General features: G+C 39.6%; 1 protein-coding gene across 4 annotated transcripts in view; it reads right to left on the minus strand.

Moving 5' to 3' along the window:
• The window catches only part of DYM (dymeclin), a 220,809-nt gene that overhangs the window by 100,403 nt on the left and 100,654 nt on the right, over positions 1-19,752 (minus strand). For all 4 annotated transcript variants that reach the window (XM_026092225.1, XM_026092226.1, XM_026092227.1 and 1 more), the window contains 2 exons: positions 15,384-15,497; positions 13,664-13,758 (listed from right to left, as the gene is read on the minus strand). In XM_026092225.1, the coding sequence (XP_025948010.1) occupies positions 13,664-13,758; positions 15,384-15,497 (209 nt within the window). The remainder of the gene's footprint in view (positions 1-13,663; positions 13,759-15,383; positions 15,498-19,752) is intronic.

Genomic DNA, 19,752 nt, shown 5'->3' on the forward strand with positions numbered 1-19,752 from the left:
TCAGGACAATCTGGGGCGCTCACAGCACTCTCTGCAACAGGGACTGCACAAGTGCCAGGGTCAATTCTAGCTCTGCTGCTGGAGCTGGGATCTGAACACTAAGCATCTATGAAGAACTGACAGTCTCAATTTACTCTGCAAATTCATCTGTAAAACAGCACTAGAAGGGCATCACAGGAATAGTTAGTCCACRTGGCATTTCTGCACAAATTCAACAGAGGACAATAGCAGTAATTCAAGACTGCAAGCACTTCTAAAATGAGTTACAGAAGACAACGATGGCCAAAACACTGCAGGTGACCAACAGCGAGTGACAGGCAAAGGGCGAGGCAGAGCCGGGCTGGCAGGCTAGCCCATCAAGACAAATGGGAGACGGGCAGTATCACGGAAGGCTTTCCCCAAATATTGCTTCCTCTCCATAACAACAGATGTGCAAGATAAACAGTTTTGAAAGCTGTAAGCTTTCACAAAAAAAAAAAAAAAATTTCCCAATTTGAAGACTATTATCAAACTGCACTATTTCCAGAGAGCTTATGGGGAACAGTAACTATGCATTAAGGTGGGACAAGGGGACTTGCCACACCCAAACAGCAGCTTTTTGTTGCATAYAAGAATCCGTTTGATGCTTTAAATTCCCTGAAATAGATACCAAGACTTGCATTTACTTCAGTCCYCGGGCCAGGATTTTTTGCTAATTTGAATTACATTCGTTTGATTCCACATTCAGCCTGGTGGTGACTAACAGCTTGTAACACACCGAAGCGCAGCACAATTTGGCAGAAAACAACCTTCGCCAAAGCGAAACAATTATCGCAAAGGCTACATCTTGCAGGARACACACGCAAAGTGGTCAGGRACACCAGAAGTATATTGTCCAAAGMTGAGTTTTTAGCAYGGTACATGCACCTCCGSTCTTTTATATGAAAAGCAGCAGTTTGCTCCAGCCACCTCCGCAAGCTGGTGCAGAAGTAGACATGGAAAGCAGACGTTGTAATGAGCCCACTAGGCTACACCACTTCAAAATCCCACCCCAAAACAACCCCCATCCCAACCTCACACCACATCCTTCTCAGGGTGAGAGGAACTACTCAGAAACTAGGCATTTGCTGGGATATATTCTAGCGCTTCGCACAGATCCAACCTATCTCAAACTAAAGCTGTCAGTCTGTCCATCTGGGAAACCTCCAGGAGCAGGAGCTCGCGGGTGCCAGGCTCAGAGCACCTCTAATGGTATGCGGCGTTCGGCTGCCTACACCAGATGGGTAGCGAGGGTATTAATGTCCTACCAGGTGCCCACTAAGAAWCCCCAGCAGGTTCAACCAGGCTTAAACCAAGTTCAATGATATTTCCATGTTGGAAACAGCTGATATCAGCCTAAAACCTCACCTCCATATGTTACAGGCAAAGAGGCCAACCGCATGTAGTACTCGCTCCTCTTTCCGTTGCTAGAGCTAAAGCGGCATGGAATGGTATTTTAGTATCTCTGAGCACAACTACACTCAATGCACAGCAACAAAGAATGCTTCATTTGTTTCAAAAATTAACTCGATTACATTTCTACTTTGCTAAGTCATATCAAAAGAAGGCCATTTGCTGCTAATATTCTCTTTTCCCTTATTTTAACAATTCTCTCCTCATTTTGTCACAGCCTTGTCTACTAATTGCAATGACACCTCTCAATTTTGGAACAGCTGATCAGCTTATAAGCTTCCCCACAGCTAATCTAGGTCAGCAAGCTACTAATAAGGCCAGCATATGTTTCTTTTATTTAACACCCTTGACATCTTTGTATATTGTTTCTACATCCCAACAAAAGCCTCTCCAGAGATTCTGCAAACTCCTTATGTATAAGAAGTATCAGCGACACAGCGGACAAAAACGAGCATGAAAAGCAATTGCAAATAGAGCAGTGCGTCCGTGCCAGTGAACAGCTCATGAGAGAACAAGCCAAAACTACCAAAAAGCCGAGGCTAAACAGTTGATGCAAAAATCTCTTCAAGTATCCTKCTGTGCACGCAACTTCTACTCCTAACAGTCTGCAGAGAAAAATCAAGTTTTTCAAACATTGCTTGAACATGGCAATATGATGAAGGCCCTTTTCTGAAAAGCCATTTTCAGAACATCTCTTGGAACATCCAGTAAAAATGGGATTATCATTTTTGTAACATACTGCACAGTGGGAGGGGGGGGGAGAAAAAAAAACAACAAAAACATTCTCATCCTGCAGTAGCTCTTATAGCCAGAATATCATTTTATATCCAGGTTAGCTACAAATGGGTTCTCCTCTACGCTAAAATGCTACCAGGACTAYTTCAAACTCAAGAAGCATTAAAAGCGAACCATCTTTGAGGATTTTAATTTTTATTTTTGAGGTTATTTCAGCCAATCGGTTCTGTGGCCATCTATACTGAAGAACATGAATTTATCTCTAAAAATCTAAGGTGTACAMCACAGGGCAAATGTCACCAAAGCAAAGGACACACACACGGGGGGGAAGGTATCAACACGCAAATATCTCAAAGTTACGTAAATTCATCAAGCAGACTATTACAGGGCAACGGAAGTTTGCCGGGATGAACAGGTCTTTCTCCTCTGCTTTTAGGCAAACGTACAAAATCAAAGAAACTAGCTGAGTGGCACACAAATCACATGAGGTTGAGAGCCCAGAAAGATGCTTTTTCTCATGGTTAGAAAAGAACCCAGTCCTAATATTGCTCTTATTTTCATTAAGGGTATTTACTTTTAGCACAAGGACAATTCACATACGATGCAAAAGAAAAGGAGAGGAAATAATTACCTATTACTTTGGAACAGCCCAGAGCAGAGATATTTACATTTCATCTTCAGAAGCCAGGATTTGCAACTATATCCCTCACAGTATCTGCAGAGGCAGATATCACTCGTTCAGTGAAACTACTGATTACCTTCCATTTCTTCTTCCTTTTCTTTTGGTTTAAAAAAAAAAAAAAAAAAAAAAAGGAAAGGAGGAAAGCGGATGCTCAGCGGCTCAGCATTTAACAGCCCTGGCCGCAGGACTTTAATTCTGAGAACCCCTTTTGGAGCTTAATCTTTTATTGTTATATAATTTGACTTCTGAAGAGTCTCTTGACGCACACTGGTATGAAATCAGCAAAAGACCCTTTTCTCCAGGGTTTCTATTATGGACACTTCTCTGTTATGAATAAGAGATGAGTAAGCCGAGATTTAATTTAACRGTCCAATTAAGATTTGAACTCAGGATATAAAAGACTTGTTTATTGATCTTTCTTACTTACAGTGGCATTAAAAAGCTGCTACGAATGTCCAGGTTCCCATGTGCTGGGTATTAGGCAAACTTAGACGTTTCAAAGCGTCCTCAAGGCCACACAGCTCTAAGCCACAGAAACACCTTGTTACAACATTCCCAACAGAACTACTAAAGGAAACGGGAGAGAGTTTCCGCGTTGTGTGTTGATAAAGGCACAGGTTGGGCTATTACATTTTAGTTCTATCTACTGACATCTAAATTATATTATGTTGCTCTCTGATTATTAAAAACTGAAAGCTGACATTTCTGAAATAAGAGTTTTTAATGCAAGTTTTCAGAGAGTGAAAGAGTTCCACCTCTAAATTCAAAACAATTAATAGGAAAATTTATATTTAAAAAATGACTCTTTCCAATTTAATGCCGTTTGTTCCTCTGCTACAGGAAAGAAGCCATAAAGACAAGTTTAAGAAAAGTACTACATATCCCATTCACTGAATTTCTTTCGCTCGGGTCGCACATCCCATTTAAAGTTTCTAAGTGCCTGCTATTCGGAAGTCTTATCATCCGTTTGGAAACGAGAATCCGGTATCAGAAGCAACTCCTCTGTCCCTACACTTATGTTTTTAAATGAGAACTAACTTAGAAATCAAACAGCTTGGAAGCATTCATGCAGCAACCTGGCATTCCCCCCCCCCCCAAGTTTTGCTGCCTAAGAACTGCCTTTGATTTGGGTAACTCTGTTTCACAAGTTTTCTGCACCAACTGTCCCACTGCTGTTTTCGATTGCAACAGGAAGGTGTATTTTAAAGAGCTTCTCTACAGCACCGTGAGCATAAAAGAAAGAAAAAATAGGCAGGAAAACCAGAATGCTCACGTAGCGTAAAGCAAGGTGGGGGAGCAATTTGCTTATCTTCCTATGTGAGCAGCCGAACGAATTTCAAGCCAGCAATTACATCCCGTTGCTGTCACAGATAAGAAGTTTTATTAAGCAATTGGTAAATTCTAATCTCACCACATTCACGCACTAATAATTTCCGAATTTTCAGTTCAGCGTGGCCCCTAATAAGCAGGTCAGATCACACGTCTTGCTCCTGCATAAATGTTTTTCTTTTCTTTTACCGGGCTATTTGAATAGGTAAATGCCTGGCCAGCTCAAAATGTCTTCTGCTTCTATGAGATCTTTTTTGAAGAAAGCTTAGGTTTGGAGTTAAAAAACAAAACAAAACAAAACTAACAACAACAACAGCACAGCCAACCCCCAAACCACAGTGCTACAACTTACCTCTAAGGAACTGATGATGGACATGAAACTATTCTGAAATTACTTTTTTTTTTTGCTTTCAAACTCAAGCCTGTGAAATCAGGAGCTCCTTCAATTGATCCCCAAAGCCATAAGAACCGAAAGCTCCACGTGCACACCTGAATGGGGCCTTAACACTGACAATTTCCAAAAAACTACTATAAAAAAAAAACTAATAAAAAAAAAAGGGGGGGGATTTCAAACTTACAAGCCAGGGATGTAAGTCTGTTTCTCAAGCTCAGCTCTCTTCTTTTGGCACTCAGTTTCAGGAAGTTAAGCTAGCTCGCTTAAGTGCTTAAAAGCTCCACTTATATAAAACTTTAATCAATTGCCTTTTTTTTTTCCTCCTTTTTAATACAAAATCCAACATCAGAGGGAAAAAAAAAGGCCTTGATACCAGACCTAATTAAGACATGCATTTCATCATCATTCTACCAAACACAGTGACACGTGAAAAATTTGATTGAGTTCCTCCTTGTCCCCAATTTATAAAAGCAACAAAGGTAGGGGAAAGCACAGGCAAGTCATATGCTTTCTTCGTTTAAGAACAATACTATAAGACACTAAATCTGCTTATACAGAGCCTATACAAAGGTAGGCATAAAGTATATTCAAGCAAACTAAAAGGTCAAGCATTCCAACAAATAATTTGGGGAACATGACAAAAATGTATGATTCTATAAAGATGATCGATAAAAGAAAACAGAAAGAAAAACATAATTTTTTTTTTTTTTTAAAGGGACACTGTGAATTAGCCAACATTCAAATTCACAAACCCAACAGATATTTATACTGTACGCTAAAACCATTCCTGGATAGGCACTGAACCCTAAAGCTGCGTTCTGCAAATGAACTAGTTCTCGTATCCGCAAGCCCAGGCACTCAGGCATTGTACCAATGCCTAAGACACACACATTTAAATTATTAAAACCTGTGTGCCCAACTAGAAAAAATTTGTACTGAAAACCATTTTTGTAATTCACTTTTCAACCAGGAGTTACTCTGTTAATCACAAATGTTTTACAGAACTTTTGACAATTTCATTTAGGGAAATTAGGGCCATCACTGAAAAAAAAAAAAAAGCAGATAAACTTGAAATCATTACAGTCTGACATCTTTCCAGATGCACATTACTCCATCCATATTTTAATAGACTATCTACATGGTTTCATACACAGGATTATAAAATACACATGTAAATCAAAATCCAAAGCCTTCTTTAGGAAAGAGCCAAAGTAAACAATCAGTGCTATGAAAAATATATTTTGCCCTCATACCATATGTATTTTTCACTCTTTGTAGCATTATCTACAGTAAACTTTTATTTCTCATCCAGCATGAAATTTGCTGATCACTGCCACTTGCAGCTGGTAAATCCTTAATTATTAACACATATGTTGCATGAATGYGTAAAACTGAGAATATAAAATAAAAACCAGTGAAAATATAATTCTTAGAACTAAATTGTCAAAACAACAAAAGGGAACGGGAAGGAAAATATTTTCTTTGGATTAAAGATGTTTTTAAAAAATGGCATTGTCTATTCAAATAGAACAGTGATGACCTGCAGTTGCTTTTCTTTGCCATTGCTATCAAAACAGCAATGAAGATCATGCCTTGCAGTTGTTCCAGCACTGCTCAAACCTCATACTCTGAAAAAGCAGCTCATAATATCATAAAAATCTACAGAAATGCTCATATTTCAATTTCAGATTAAAATGGATTAAATATTATCTTTAACTGAGCTCAAAACATGAATTTTAAAGCAACATCATGCACTCTTTCTTGAAAAACTTTAATTGTTTTCACTCAGGACAACCCCCTAAGACTACTATAAAAAGAAACAGTGGTAGAATAAGTAAATATCAAACATAGTAAAGTACAAACCAAATAGTTTGGCTGTGGAGGTGAAACTTCTCAAAAACGGCAGCACATGGAGGGGAACTTTTTTTTGGTAGCTTACAAAACAGTCGATACTATAAAATGATGAAGATGCTGTTAAAGAATGAATCACAGAATCATTGGGGTTGGAAAGACACCTCTGGAGATCATCTAGCCCAAGCCCTGCTCAAGCAGGGTCACCTAGACCAGGTTGCCGAGGACCATGTCCAGTTGGGTTTTGAATACCTCCAGGGATGGAAACTCCACAACCTCTCTGGGCAACCTGTTCCGGTGTTCAATCACCCTCATAGTAAAGTGTTTTCTTATGTTCAAGTGGAATTTCCTGTGTTACAGTTTGTGCCCTCTCATCCTGTCACTGGGCACCACTGAAGAGAGTCTGGCTCTGTCTCCTTTATGCCCCCCCATCAGATATTCATGAACATTGGTAAGATCCCGTCTGAGGTTCTTCTTCTCCAGGCTAGACAGCCCTAGCTCTCTCAGCCTCTCCTTGTATGTCAGATGCTCCAAGTCCTTAAAGATCTTTGGGGCCTTTGCTGGACCCGCTCCAGTAAATCCATGTCTTTCTTTGGACTGGAGAGCCCAGCACTGGACACAGCACTCCCGGTGTGGTCTCACCAGTGCTGAGTAGAGGTGGAGGATCGCCTCCCTTGACCTGCTGCCAATGTTCTTCCTAATGCAGCCCTGGATATCATTGGCCTTCTTTGCTGGCTCATGGCCAACTCATCCACCAAGAGCCCCAGGTCCTTCTCTGCAAAGCTGTTCTCCAGCAGGTCAGCCCCCAGCCAGTACTGGTGCATGGGGTTATTCCTCCCCAGGTGCAGGGCTTTGCGCTTCCCTTTGTTGAACTACATGAGGTTCCTCTCTGCCCATTTCTCCAGCCTGTCAAGGTGCCTCTGAATAGCAGCACGACCTTCTGGTGCATCAGCCACACCTCCCAGTTTTGTATCGTCTGCAACCTTGGTGAGGGTGCACTCGGTCCCACAATCCGGGTCATAAATGAACATTTTAAACAGTACTGGACTCTGTATTGTCCCCTAGTTTACACCACTAGCGACTGGACTCCAGCTGAATTTCATGCTGCTGATCACAACCTTCTGATCCCAGCAGTTCAGCCAGTTTTCAATTCACCTCACTGGCCACTTATCTAGTCCATGCTTCATCAGTTTGTCTATGAGGATGTAATGGGAGACGATGTGAAAAGCCTTACTAAATTTGATATAAACAACATTCAGCACTCTCCCCATATCCGCCAAGCCAGTCATCTTATCGTAGAAGGCTATCAAGTTGGTTAAGCACAATTTCCCTCTTGTAAATCCTTGCTGACTACTCCTAATCACCTTCTTGTCCTTCATGCTCCTGGAAATGGTTTTCAGGACTAGTTGCTCCATAACCTTCCCTGGAATCAAGGTGAGGCTGACTCAGCCTGTAGTTCCCCAGATCCTCCTTCTTGAAGATCGGGGTGACATTGCTGTCTTCCTGTCCTCAGGAACCTCTCCCAAACTCCATGACCTTTCAAAGATAATCAAGAGTGGCCTTGCAACATGGGTGTGGGTAAGTCTTCCTTGCTCCAGACTTTCCCTCTGGTCCCAGGGACCTGAGATCCCTGAAGGCCAGTCTCACCAGTAAAGACTGAGATGAAGAAGGCATTAAGTACCTTGGCCTTTTCCATGTCTTTTGTCACCAGGGCCCCTGACCCATTTAGCAGCAGGCCAACGTTTTTCCTAGCCTTCCTTTTGTTGCTCATGTACTTGTAGAAGCTGTATGTACATATAGAATGTAAAAAGAAAGAATCCACCCCTTCTCAGATGACAAAAATAAGACTTTACTACTGAAGTATGGATATTTAAGGACACTACCTGAAACTCTATTAGAAAAAAAGTAATATTGAGCTACACTCTGAAGCCCAGCATCATGCTCCAGGATTTCTTCCATCCCTCACCACCATCAGCTTCAAGGCTAGCTGATCAGTGAGAAGTAGGGTTAGGATCTCTGCTTCTTACAGATACTCAGCAGTATCAGTATGGCTGGTTGCACATAACTCACTCTTCGCTCTCATAACAGAGGTACAGCAGGGTTAGGATGACACTCAGGTAAAACATATTACACTCTCATGATCCAGCATGCACAAGTCAAAGAAATCTCTGATCTGCTAAAATGCGGTTCCTTTTAAGCAGGTCTTTTTTCCTTATTCCACCTGACTTCCATGAGCTTTAGGAGAATGACAAAAATCTCTTATTTCCTATCTTCCTCTGACTCCCATTTAACTCCCTAGGATAGCCAAAGGAATCAGCAAAACATTACGCTCATATAATTATGCAACATCTTTTGACATTTCTCTTAAGTTCCTACTTTTCTGTCATCTAACAGAGAGAAGTACAACTGATATAATGTTGTTAGCAGTTCACACAGCCATGCATGTGAATAGCTGTGGTGATAGAGTAGAAAAAAAGGAAAAACTATGTTTCTAGCTCTATAAATTCATTTAATGTTAAATGTGCATGTCTTTAATTAGTGAGGTGTATGGCAACCTCTAGTGGTATGCGCCTGCTTAGAAAACAGCAAGCATTACGCTATAGGAAGCTATAAAATATTTGCCTTAAGTAATTAGTCTTATGTCACTAATTTTATTAGAATGACAGAGCGATGAGATGCCATCYTAGAGCTGTTTAGGGAAAAGGCCTTTTCTCCATTTTCAAGAGTGCCACACAATACTATAGGACGCAGACTAGCTATAGAAAAGTCAAATATCACAAAAGCTGTTTCCAAATAGGTTAGAGGAATTAATGCAAGCTGAGGTGTGGCTTTAAGTGACACACTGAATTCTTGCGCTATTATGCCACTTAGGTGTGTAGTTTTACTTATTAGTAATTGTACCAGTAGAATAAGGCAGGGCAAATGAAGCTGATAAGAGTAAACCGGTAAAAGCCGACCTGTCCAATAAACCAAGCAAAGGAAAATCCTATCCTGTCCTCGCTGCAGGGGTGAAACACCTCACCTGGTTGTGCTTTGCTGCTTAGATACTATCTGGTAGTCTAATCAGTTGTGACAATACCCACATCTATGCAGATATTTTTATAATAGTCTACCAGTATTATTTAAAGATACTACAGGTGTCAGCACTTTACAGATAGGAGAGACAGTGCAGTGCAGACAATATTCTCAGCACTATGCTGATTAAATAGCTTCTGCGTAATTAAAAACAAACCCTTCCACAATTAATAAGATAACAGAAGACAGAGGTGAAGGCTCTCAATATATACAAAGTCAGGGCAGTCTACAGTAGAGGACATTCAGCATTAAATGCATCCTGTGCTGCATCTGATTATAAAACATCTATTACATCTATTTTTACTTCCAGCAGCTGCTTGTGATAAAAGAGATTTAAACAAATCTGTCAATTTTCTTGCCCGTTGGAATGTGATATAAATTACCCAATGTTATAAAGTTGTATTTTATTGAGATTCTAGGTATATTCTATTGAATAATCTCAGCGAATTCTTTCATAGAAAATAGTCTTTGTAACTTATAACAACTGGCAGTCTCTGCTCAGAAGAGGATTAGGAAAAAAGCTTGCATGGAAACAGAATTACTTCTCACATTACGGAAGGAATCATTAGAGCATCTGGTGAGGCCTGAAGTAGGACTGTTTATTCACTTGTATTGCTAAGCAGATTTTAGGTTAAGTGCTCCACAGCTATTATAATTTTAAAAACTATACCCTAAAATACTTAGTAATAAAGTCCTTTTTTCTTTTTAGGCTTTTCCTTCAGAGAAGACACTTTTTCATTATGAACACTGTGGTTTATTCCCTCACAGAGGTGCTTGCACTCTGATGACAGAATCAAAATCTAAGTATAAAGATTCTGCGGCCAAATTTAATAATAGCGACTAACAGACTCCATAAGCTGGGAAAAGGAAGGACAAAGTATCTCTTATGAAATACATGTGCTCATAAATATTTATTCCTATTGCTTTTCTTGATAACCAAGACTTCTTTATAAAGAAACTATTCATCTTGAGAGGAAATCAGTTTTAAAATACTTCCTTTACGGTGCTTAAGCCTGCCTGGGAACCCCTGGTTGTAAAGTTCCCGAGGAGAAAGTTCTGYTATATTAGCAGTAAAACCTTACAGGAGAAAGGCTCCTCTGGAGCTTACTCCTCCTTCCAGCCTCCCCGTGTCATAGTCCCATAGGACATTTTACTACAGAATTTAACACATTTTTTTTACAGTAGGGTCTTCGGATTTATAAGCAATCACGATCACAGTGACAAATTAAATCACAACCTTGGTGGCCATTTCTGTGTCTATTGTCCAGATGTACAGCTTCTAACTGCAGAATAGGATTTTGGGTCAATATCACATATTTAAAAAAATAAATCCAGTATATTCCTTAACCCTCCCCTTGTTTTTCTGGTTCTGTTTCAAATTTAAAGCCACCTTCTTTCATTGTAGCTTCTACCATACAGTAATAAAAAGCAGCTGGTTACAAAATGGCAGTTGCTTAAAAATGTTAGGGTGGAATATCTTTAGACTATATAAAAACATCATATTCTATATGACATAATATAGATCATATTGCCCTTTTGTTTGCAACCCCTTCGAGTTGATAGGCATGCCCAGTTTGTGGGTCTATCCTTACATTATTTCCACCCAGGAAAATAGGACTCCAACCCTGCCAGCACCCATTGGTTGGCATAACCAGCACCCTGCTCAGACAACTCTCCCATCAGACTAGTCTCTAAACTTTTTTCAAATGCTACAAGGTCACAAACTAAATTATCTTCTATCTGTCCGCAAAGATTACTGAAGAGTTAGCCTTAAGCACAGTCTTACTCTCTGAATAAGGACAAGACAGAGCAATTCTCAGTGCATTTGAACCTTTGTCAACATTAATTGTAATAACGCGTTGCCTCCAACCCCATGCTAAGTCTCTGCTAAGTGCTGTACAGAAACCAATCAAGGTAGCTACTAACAGCTTACATTTTTTGAAGAACTAAGAATTTTGAATATGCCACTACTATTTTCTTTGCTCTAACATCTCTATTTCTATTTGGCATTATATTTCAAATGTGGCTTTATTAGTTCTTTATACAATAAAAGAGCACCCTCCAATAGATAATTTGACACACAATTTAAGTGCGGCAATTTTTCTTTTTGTTTTCTGCCATTCACCATTATGGTCTCCTTTCTGCACATAACAGCATGAAGTGACAACAAAAGTTTGCAATTATACCTCCGATAAGAATATTAGCACAATTATTTCACCACTAAAATCAAGCAGCCAATGTTACAGGGACATTTTCTGTCTAGACATGCAAAGTTAAAATGAATAAGGCATCTAGGCTTTACAGCAAATTGTTGACATTTTGCATGCAAGGAGTGCAAGAGAATTTCACTGCGTTGCACATCCTTCCTTGGGTCTTGAGATGGGTCTTAACCCTCAGGGAGTCAGTCTGCCTCAAAGATGCAGTTACAGGTGGTGAAAACAGCACATGAGAAAGGTAGAAAACCCATTAGGAAAAATGCAGGTGCCGGGAGGAGCCTCACTGCCTGTAAACGCTCCTGTTGCCTTTCAATCAAAGCAGAAAGGCTGAGGTCAGATGTGCAGAAGGGTACTGAGATTACTCCTTCCAGCCCTTCTCATCCACCAGCACACTGCATGCTTAGTCATTCCACAATCCACTTGAACCACAGCTTTAAATTTTGAACAGTAGGTGCCTATTAACTTGGAGGAGCTTGATGAAAAGCAAGCCACACAGAAATACACACGCCGTTATGCTACATAACTACAAAATAACTGATTGGTGATAACAGCCAGCTATACCAGGACTAGCAAGGTAACTTCTGCAGGGCCCAAAAATATAATCAGAGGAACACCTCTCACTTAGGTCTGAGAAAACAGCAATAGAATAAAATGGAAGAAAATCAGAAATGTAGGAAAAGGAACTCTGAAGCAGGCAACGAAGAACCACATTAAGAACTGGAGTGAGTTTGTGAGCCTCAGGGTAGCGTACCTAACACCAGGCAGGGATCTACGACTTCACTTCAGAAGCCAACATTAGTAAAGGCTTGGAAAGCTGAGAAGAAATTCACCTGTACTCCAAGCTTGTGATTTGAGAAATGAGAAGTACAGATATCTGAGACATTATCAGAAACAGGTAGCAGGAAAAAAAGCTCAAATTCAAATTCTGAACGTCCATTAACATTGCCAGGGGCATGAAAAGATTGTGTGTGTCAAGCAGGGAGAAGGTAATAACAGGATGCATTCATGCCGGTTAGTAGTTAATATATGGGGAAGCAAGCATTTCCCAAACACAAGGGGCCAGGAAAGAATTAAATCCTAAATAGCAGCGGTTTAAGAACAAAATGTATTTATTGTTAACMCAGTCCTTTACAAAGTGTACAGGCACACAGTTACCATTTACTTGTTTTTGGCACACAGTCTATACTTGCCAAGCACTATAAAAGTTTACTCTAAATTGCATTAATAAGGACCTTCCTGGTTTGCTTTGGGGTGTGCAGCAGGTTGGCTGCCAAAATGAGATCGGTACCTGCTGCATGATTACCTGCCTTTACACAGTGGTCTGGAGCACAGGGGAGGGGGGGGGAAAAAAAAAAAAAAGGACCAACTGCAGTATCTACTTCTCCAAAGTTATGGCTCCATTTTTGGAAGCAGAGCAGATATTGATTAATTTATCACTATAAATAATCATTTGAAAACTAGAGGTGTAAGGTCTATGGCCCATATTTACAAGACCCCGTCACAAAATAATCATTATGTTTTGCCTGATTTAACAAATAAATCTTTTGCCAAACATGCGGGAAGAACTGAACTAAGCTGAAAATCCGGCGTGCACAGTATGTGAGAACCACCCCACAGGGCATCTTTGTAATAACTTGATACATGACTGAAAAAGCATAGCTCCTACAAATCACCGAAAATCTTCCAGTTTAACAGCAGCCACTGAGCTATTCTGTTAAGAGAACGGTCAAAAGTTTCTCAGAGAGAGAAACGAGTGTTGTTTGTGCATTCAGAACAGAATCAGGCTCTAGAAGCAAGTCAGATTTATTGAGGGTTAACYGAGTTCCAACTGATGAACTAAGTAACTGAAATATCTATTAAGGCACACAAAATTCAAGCTCCTCTGCTGCTGACTTTCAGCAAAGAAAGAGGAGTTTAAATAGAGCTCTATTTCAGACGTCTTATATTTACCTGATGATCCTCTGAGCAGCATATTGATGAAGTGAGCGGAACTGTGCTGACATATTTGCTAAGGCTGCCAGACAATTTGTGTGAAGGTACTTGTCCTGTTGGGAAAAAAAAAAATAGGGAGGAGAAAAACACATCAAACTCTCCTTTTTATATACAGTGATACCTGCTAAAGGAAACCACTCAGAAGACTGATAAGTATCTGTTGCTTTATAGGAAGTGGTCAAAGATGTATAGCAGAACTGCTGATCGCGTACTTGGGAGTGTTTTAAGGTGTTTTCTATAAGGCTTACAAGAGTGATTTCACACATTTTAGTGCGTGTGTGCAAGTGTGTGTGTGCACATGCATGTACACATATATGTGCGTGTGTGTACCCTTATATCTTTAGCAATGTTGATTTACAACATCACGGATGTAACAAATACTGAAAGACGTTTTCCTCCCCTACCTTTTATAATCTTATCCTAAATGTTCTGCTTCATATCTCTTGATCTTTCTACCAATTCTTTCTAAACATTCGAGGTATCCCACCTCCCCATAGCTATTACTGCATGATACTTCAGAGTTCTGCTTCCCCTATTAGAAACTCTGAAACCATTTGACCAGATATGCATTTCAATGACGGCCCTATCAAAGCGAAGGCTTTTCGCAGACGCGACAAACTTCAGAACCCACAGCCATATGGGAGTCTTCAGTATCAACTAATCCTGGCCACAGACAAGGAAATGTGGATGGGACTACTGCTCAAAAGGGAAAAAAGAATTAATCTTAAACTGTCATACTGACTTACTGTGGTATTATTAAAAATAGCAGGGTTTCCAACTGTATATTCAACTTTGCAAGAAACAGCTATGTGACTTCCAGACTTTACTTCTAGTTAGGGGTGTGACCAGTCCCTGTGCATCAATGTTTAATTATTTGTACAAGTAAAGGATTTCTTTTCTCTACGCATATCTAAAATATACATTTATACCTGAGCATAACAAATTCAAAATTCTACAAATATATGCCAAAAATCTTCTCCTCTAATTGGTTTCATCATAAATGTTAAATCCTTACATTCTCCAAATCAAAATATATTTAATCAATTTTTGCGTTGTTTTAATGTAAAAAAAGTTCTGTGACTTTAAAATACTTTTAACAATTGAATAAAGTGCCTGATACCATTGATATATGTTTGATATAAGGCTTAGAATCATATGCTTGAAAAATTCACAAAAATAATCTACAAGGTTACGAAGTTGAAGCAGTTATGCTTTGCCAGAACTCGAAAGGTCTTATCCAATCACTGTACTACTTCATTAAAAAGAAGAAAAAAAAAAAATCTAACAAACAGAGCTGAAATTTCCACTTCTGCGTAACTTCATACAGGCAAATAAATAAATAAATAAATCTGTAAGTCTTTATGTGGAATTTCTTCTTATCTGAACTCTATTTCTTTCAAGAATTACATATCTAGTGCTGTACTTGGATTACGGACTTTAGARAATTTTATCCGATGAATCGAATGATAATACAGAAATTGTGTTACAAGTTCAGAAGCACTTAATATTGTGATTAGTTAATATGGCTGATCTTCCCATTTCCTTCCCTCCTACAGCTTCAGATGCCAACCGGTTGCAACAGAACCAAGAAAAATCCCACACCCTGTTTGAAATTGAATTCGTAGTGTGGATTTCTAACTTCAACAGTATGTACGTAAGCGTTAAATATAACTCTTACCCTTGTCCGTGTCATGTTGTACTGGATGGTTCTTATCACAACCAGTATCAGAAGACTCCCAAGGGAGATCTCTGTTAAAACACGTTCAGCATACCAAGTGATATTTTTCAATATCTGAAAAAAAAAAAAAAAAAAAAAAAAAGAACAGAAAGTTCTTTAGCACTTAGGTCTACCCCAAATAAGAACCCAGCAAATTCTCTGGACTCTCACATCCCTTTACAAAACCAATGGCATTGTAAAGCTAAAAACAAACAGAAAGGGCTCTGCAGTATTATCACCTGGTAGATCTCATCGACTTCTTTTATAAGCCATGTGGACACACACCTAAGCCTGGAAAGATAATTAAAACAAGCTATTCCATAGTTTCTGATACCCCATGCCACGGTTCTCTTATATTCTTTCTGATCTTATCCTTCACACGTCAGAAAGTCTCCAGGTCCGCGCTAGCCACCTGCACAGTGTTTCCAACTCCTTCCCGTTTTCCCTCACGACAAGCTGGCCAAGAGACAGCACATGCAAGCTCTGACTGAGCGGCCAGCACAAGCCAAAGGACGCCCAGTTGATGAGCGGGGGAACCGCTCGCTTCCCCCCAACGCCCCTCTCTCGGTGGCGAGGTCGCTTCCCTTCACCTAGCGGACGATTTTCACAAAGCAAAGAGGAGTCTCCTGTCTTTGCACGCTCTCTGCTATCAGGTTGGCCACCATTTCAAAGGTTCCTGCAGAAGGAGAATCAATACGCTCTTTCCTCCCGGGATCTTCAGCCAACTCACCTAGAGCAATACAGCAGACACATGCGCAACCCCTGCCCTGAAAGATGACTTAAAGGCCCAGTAAAAATGAGTTTTACAGGAACTGCCCTAACAAACATGGATAAGAGCACCTTTTATAAATTCAGGGTTGTTCTGGGCAGTAAAAACAAGAATTTGCTGTCAAGGACTACTTCACACAAAGCTACCACTATCACTTTTTTCTTTAATATATGAGGCACATCTCAGTGAAACTTCATGTTTCATGACAAGAACATAGATGTCTCAAAAAATCTAAAATCATTGACCAACTTCATTAATTAACCTCTTCTCTCAAGAAGTCATACAAAAACACCATCTTCTGACTGTAGCCCTTCTTCCCACCCCTTTTTTGATGACTAAAAAAGTTTCTTGCCATTCAATTTTCATCATTTCTGCTTTTAAGGAGTCCCACTTCCTCCCACTGACTAATGGCCCGCTTAGCAAAGCCTCTTCCTTCTGTAAGAGAAGGGATGAATAAGTAGTAACTAGTTTTCTATAAGAGAGAGATAGGGAGATCTGGCCACCAAATGACCTGCATTCTGTACGTTATATATTTCAGGAGATTAATAATTATGGTAATACATACTGTTCTACGCGTTTACTGACCACAGAACACTCCACATGGTTATTCTCCCTCTGATGTTTCTTAAGATCTTAAAYGCTTTCTGTTAAAAGAACTTCAGCGTCAAACATTTAAATCATAAATTAATTAGGAACTAAAGAAAATTGTTAAGCCACATAAAGTGCCTACTGACTGGTTTCATAATTTGGTGTACTATGCCATCTTTTATTTATCTCTGCAAAAGAGTACTGTGGAAATATATACTGTACATACTATTCTTTCTTGCCTCCTGTCCTCCTCTGCAATAAAAACTTATATTTGTATTTATTTTAAGTTTTCCAGTTGCCAAATCAAAGGCTTTCTTAAATTACATATTGCGGCTGCAGTCACAATAATGATCTTCCATGAATATCCCAATATYGCTATCTACAGAGATCAAAATTGCACTGATTCCTGAACCACTACCAAAAACTGAAAGACAGACTCTCAGTCTGCAAGTATCTCTCTCTACATCAATAAGCAAACTCTTTAATAAGAAAAAGCCAAGCTGGAGCTTAATGTACTGCACTTAACAGCCCTTAAGGATATCTTTTTATTTTGCTATTCTCCTGTAAGCAAAACTCAGAATTGCCAGAAGTCCCGATTTAACAGGGTTTGTCCCCATATTAAAACCTCTTCCTCTAAAGCAAAGTCGTATTTACAATCAGCATCTCTATTAGAAGTTAAATGACTAATTTACCCAGCACACCAAAGTATTTTAGTTAATGTGTCCAAAAGTATACTCCAGATCCAGTGCCTAACCTGATAATCACAACCACATGCGACATTAAAAAAAGAAAGAAAAAAAAAACAGACAAAAAATACAAACCTTTTACCATCAGAGCACTAACTCTAGTGATCATAGTTGGTTACTAATCATCTCCTGCCACTCCAAAGTAACAAGCCCAAAGTATGCCCTGAGAGGGTTTATGCACAATTCAAAGCTTTCATTTTGTTAATTTTTGAATTATTAAAGATATGATCGTTTTCACGCAGTGCAATATGAGTAGCCTATGTGAGAGTCCTATAAGCATATTAACAGAATAGAAATCATTGCAGATGACAACTTGTTTTAAAAGAGAACATATTCTTTTAGAAAATTAAAGCTTGTATTTCAAAACAAACACTTCAACGGGGAAGTTCTTATTCTTGTTTTTCAATCACATCCCTGAACTTTGTTGGTCTTCCATCAATGAGCTGCGGCCTTGAGTTTTCGCCGCGCTCCCCGCAGTTGTGCCGGGAGGACCGCTAACGTAATCGGGAGGCAGACCGCTCTTTACCAACCCTTTGGCCTACGATCTGCAGCAAAGCGGTTTCTTGTTTCAAAATGTATTTTACAACACGTTGCTGAATTTCTTTTCCAGGTAGCGGGTTTAACTGTTGAAGTACCTTCAACATGCATGCCCACAGCGCATGCCTTCCATGAAGCCCCATCAACTGGGGAGGGATTTATACTGCAACCTGTGAAGCGTGTGAGATTTTACATATTATGCTTTTTTGGAGGACCCAAGAGGCCCTCAAACGCCACAGTAATGGAAGTTACATTAGCGCTGAGGATGGGGAAACTGGACTATAACAGCTTTATGTCATCTACTCTCTGAAATACTCTGCAAGAACAAAACCTACCTGTAATTCTGCTGCTTTTTGTATGTCAGCTTCTGCCCTTAAATCTCAAGCAAAAATTATGTCGCAGGCCCTCTTTGCTCTAAAGGTTTCTTTTTGTTACCAGTTGGGCTAAAGTCCTCCCTGCCTTCCACAGAATAATCCCACCTGCACCCTTAAAAAGCATTTTTGTCAGCTCCAAAACACGAAGGAAAGCAAGACTTACCCTCTGAAAGCACGACAACAGCAAAGACCTTTCAGAAACATATTCCAACAGTTCATCCTCCAGCAAACTTTCCAGTAACGATAGAACCATTTGTGATTAGTCAGAAACATTCAAAACAGCCAAATGAAGAGAAAAAAAAGAACCTTTTTCAAGGTATTAGCATTCTAACATAATTTCTCCTTTGGGACGAGTTTGCCTGGTGTTTGTGGTATGAGGATTGCTAGCAAAATCTGGGTTTTGTTTAACACAAGGCTCTGGGAGATTTTTATTTCCCTAAGGACACTGTAGGATCCTACTGAAAGTAATAAAAATACTCGAGAAATAGTTGCACATGCATTTTTTCAAAATACTAAGTCAATAGATTCTAAAGAAAAACCCCAGTGGAAAAAGGAGAAGCCTATAAACTTTATTCTAGACAGAGGTAATGCTTTGTAAGCACCGTCTTTAAAACATTTACCCAATAACCTTCCAGGCTCTGCTAATTACACACATACTTACACTTCTTCCATTTACCTCCCACCCTTCTTCTCACTGTAACTCCTTCTGTGTCTCCTGAATCTCTTTCACAGTACAAGAGACATTTGAAATAGCATCCTAATTGTGATTCCACCTCTCTCCCACACTTTATTCCTTCAGCAGGAAGGAGGCCTCCTGAAGCCCTCCTTCCATGGAGTATTCCAATGAAGACAGCATTTCTTCAAATAACCATGTTGTGCATTAGCCTGTGCTGAAAGGACTAGGTGTTTTTTGGATAAACCTCCTAAAAAAACAGGATTCATATCGGTTGAGTACATTTATGCTTTGAAAAACTGATGCATGAAGGCCCATGGAACAAGAGCTGCCTCCCAAATATCATCACAGACTAGAGGCACTAAAATGAAAAAGTGAAAAAAAGATGCAGCCACTGAACAATATTTGGTGGGCTCAGGAAACTCGTCTTAGTGGCTCAACTAATGCAGCTTGAGATACAAAATATCACTTCTGCACCATATATAAAGAGACAAAATAAGAGTATTGATAATTAAAATATATATATATATACATATCCATTGTCACAAGCTACATATTGGAAAGGTTAAAAAATTGTTAGTTATCTGATAGAGGCTGAATCTTCAAAGTATGGTAAGTATTAAAAGTCATGGCTGCCTCATGG

Source organism: Apteryx rowi, unplaced genomic scaffold (assembly GCF_003343035.1).
Source record: "Apteryx rowi isolate R43461 unplaced genomic scaffold, aptRow1 scaffold_95, whole genome shotgun sequence".
Taxonomy (NCBI): domain Eukaryota; kingdom Metazoa; phylum Chordata; class Aves; order Apterygiformes; family Apterygidae; genus Apteryx; species Apteryx rowi.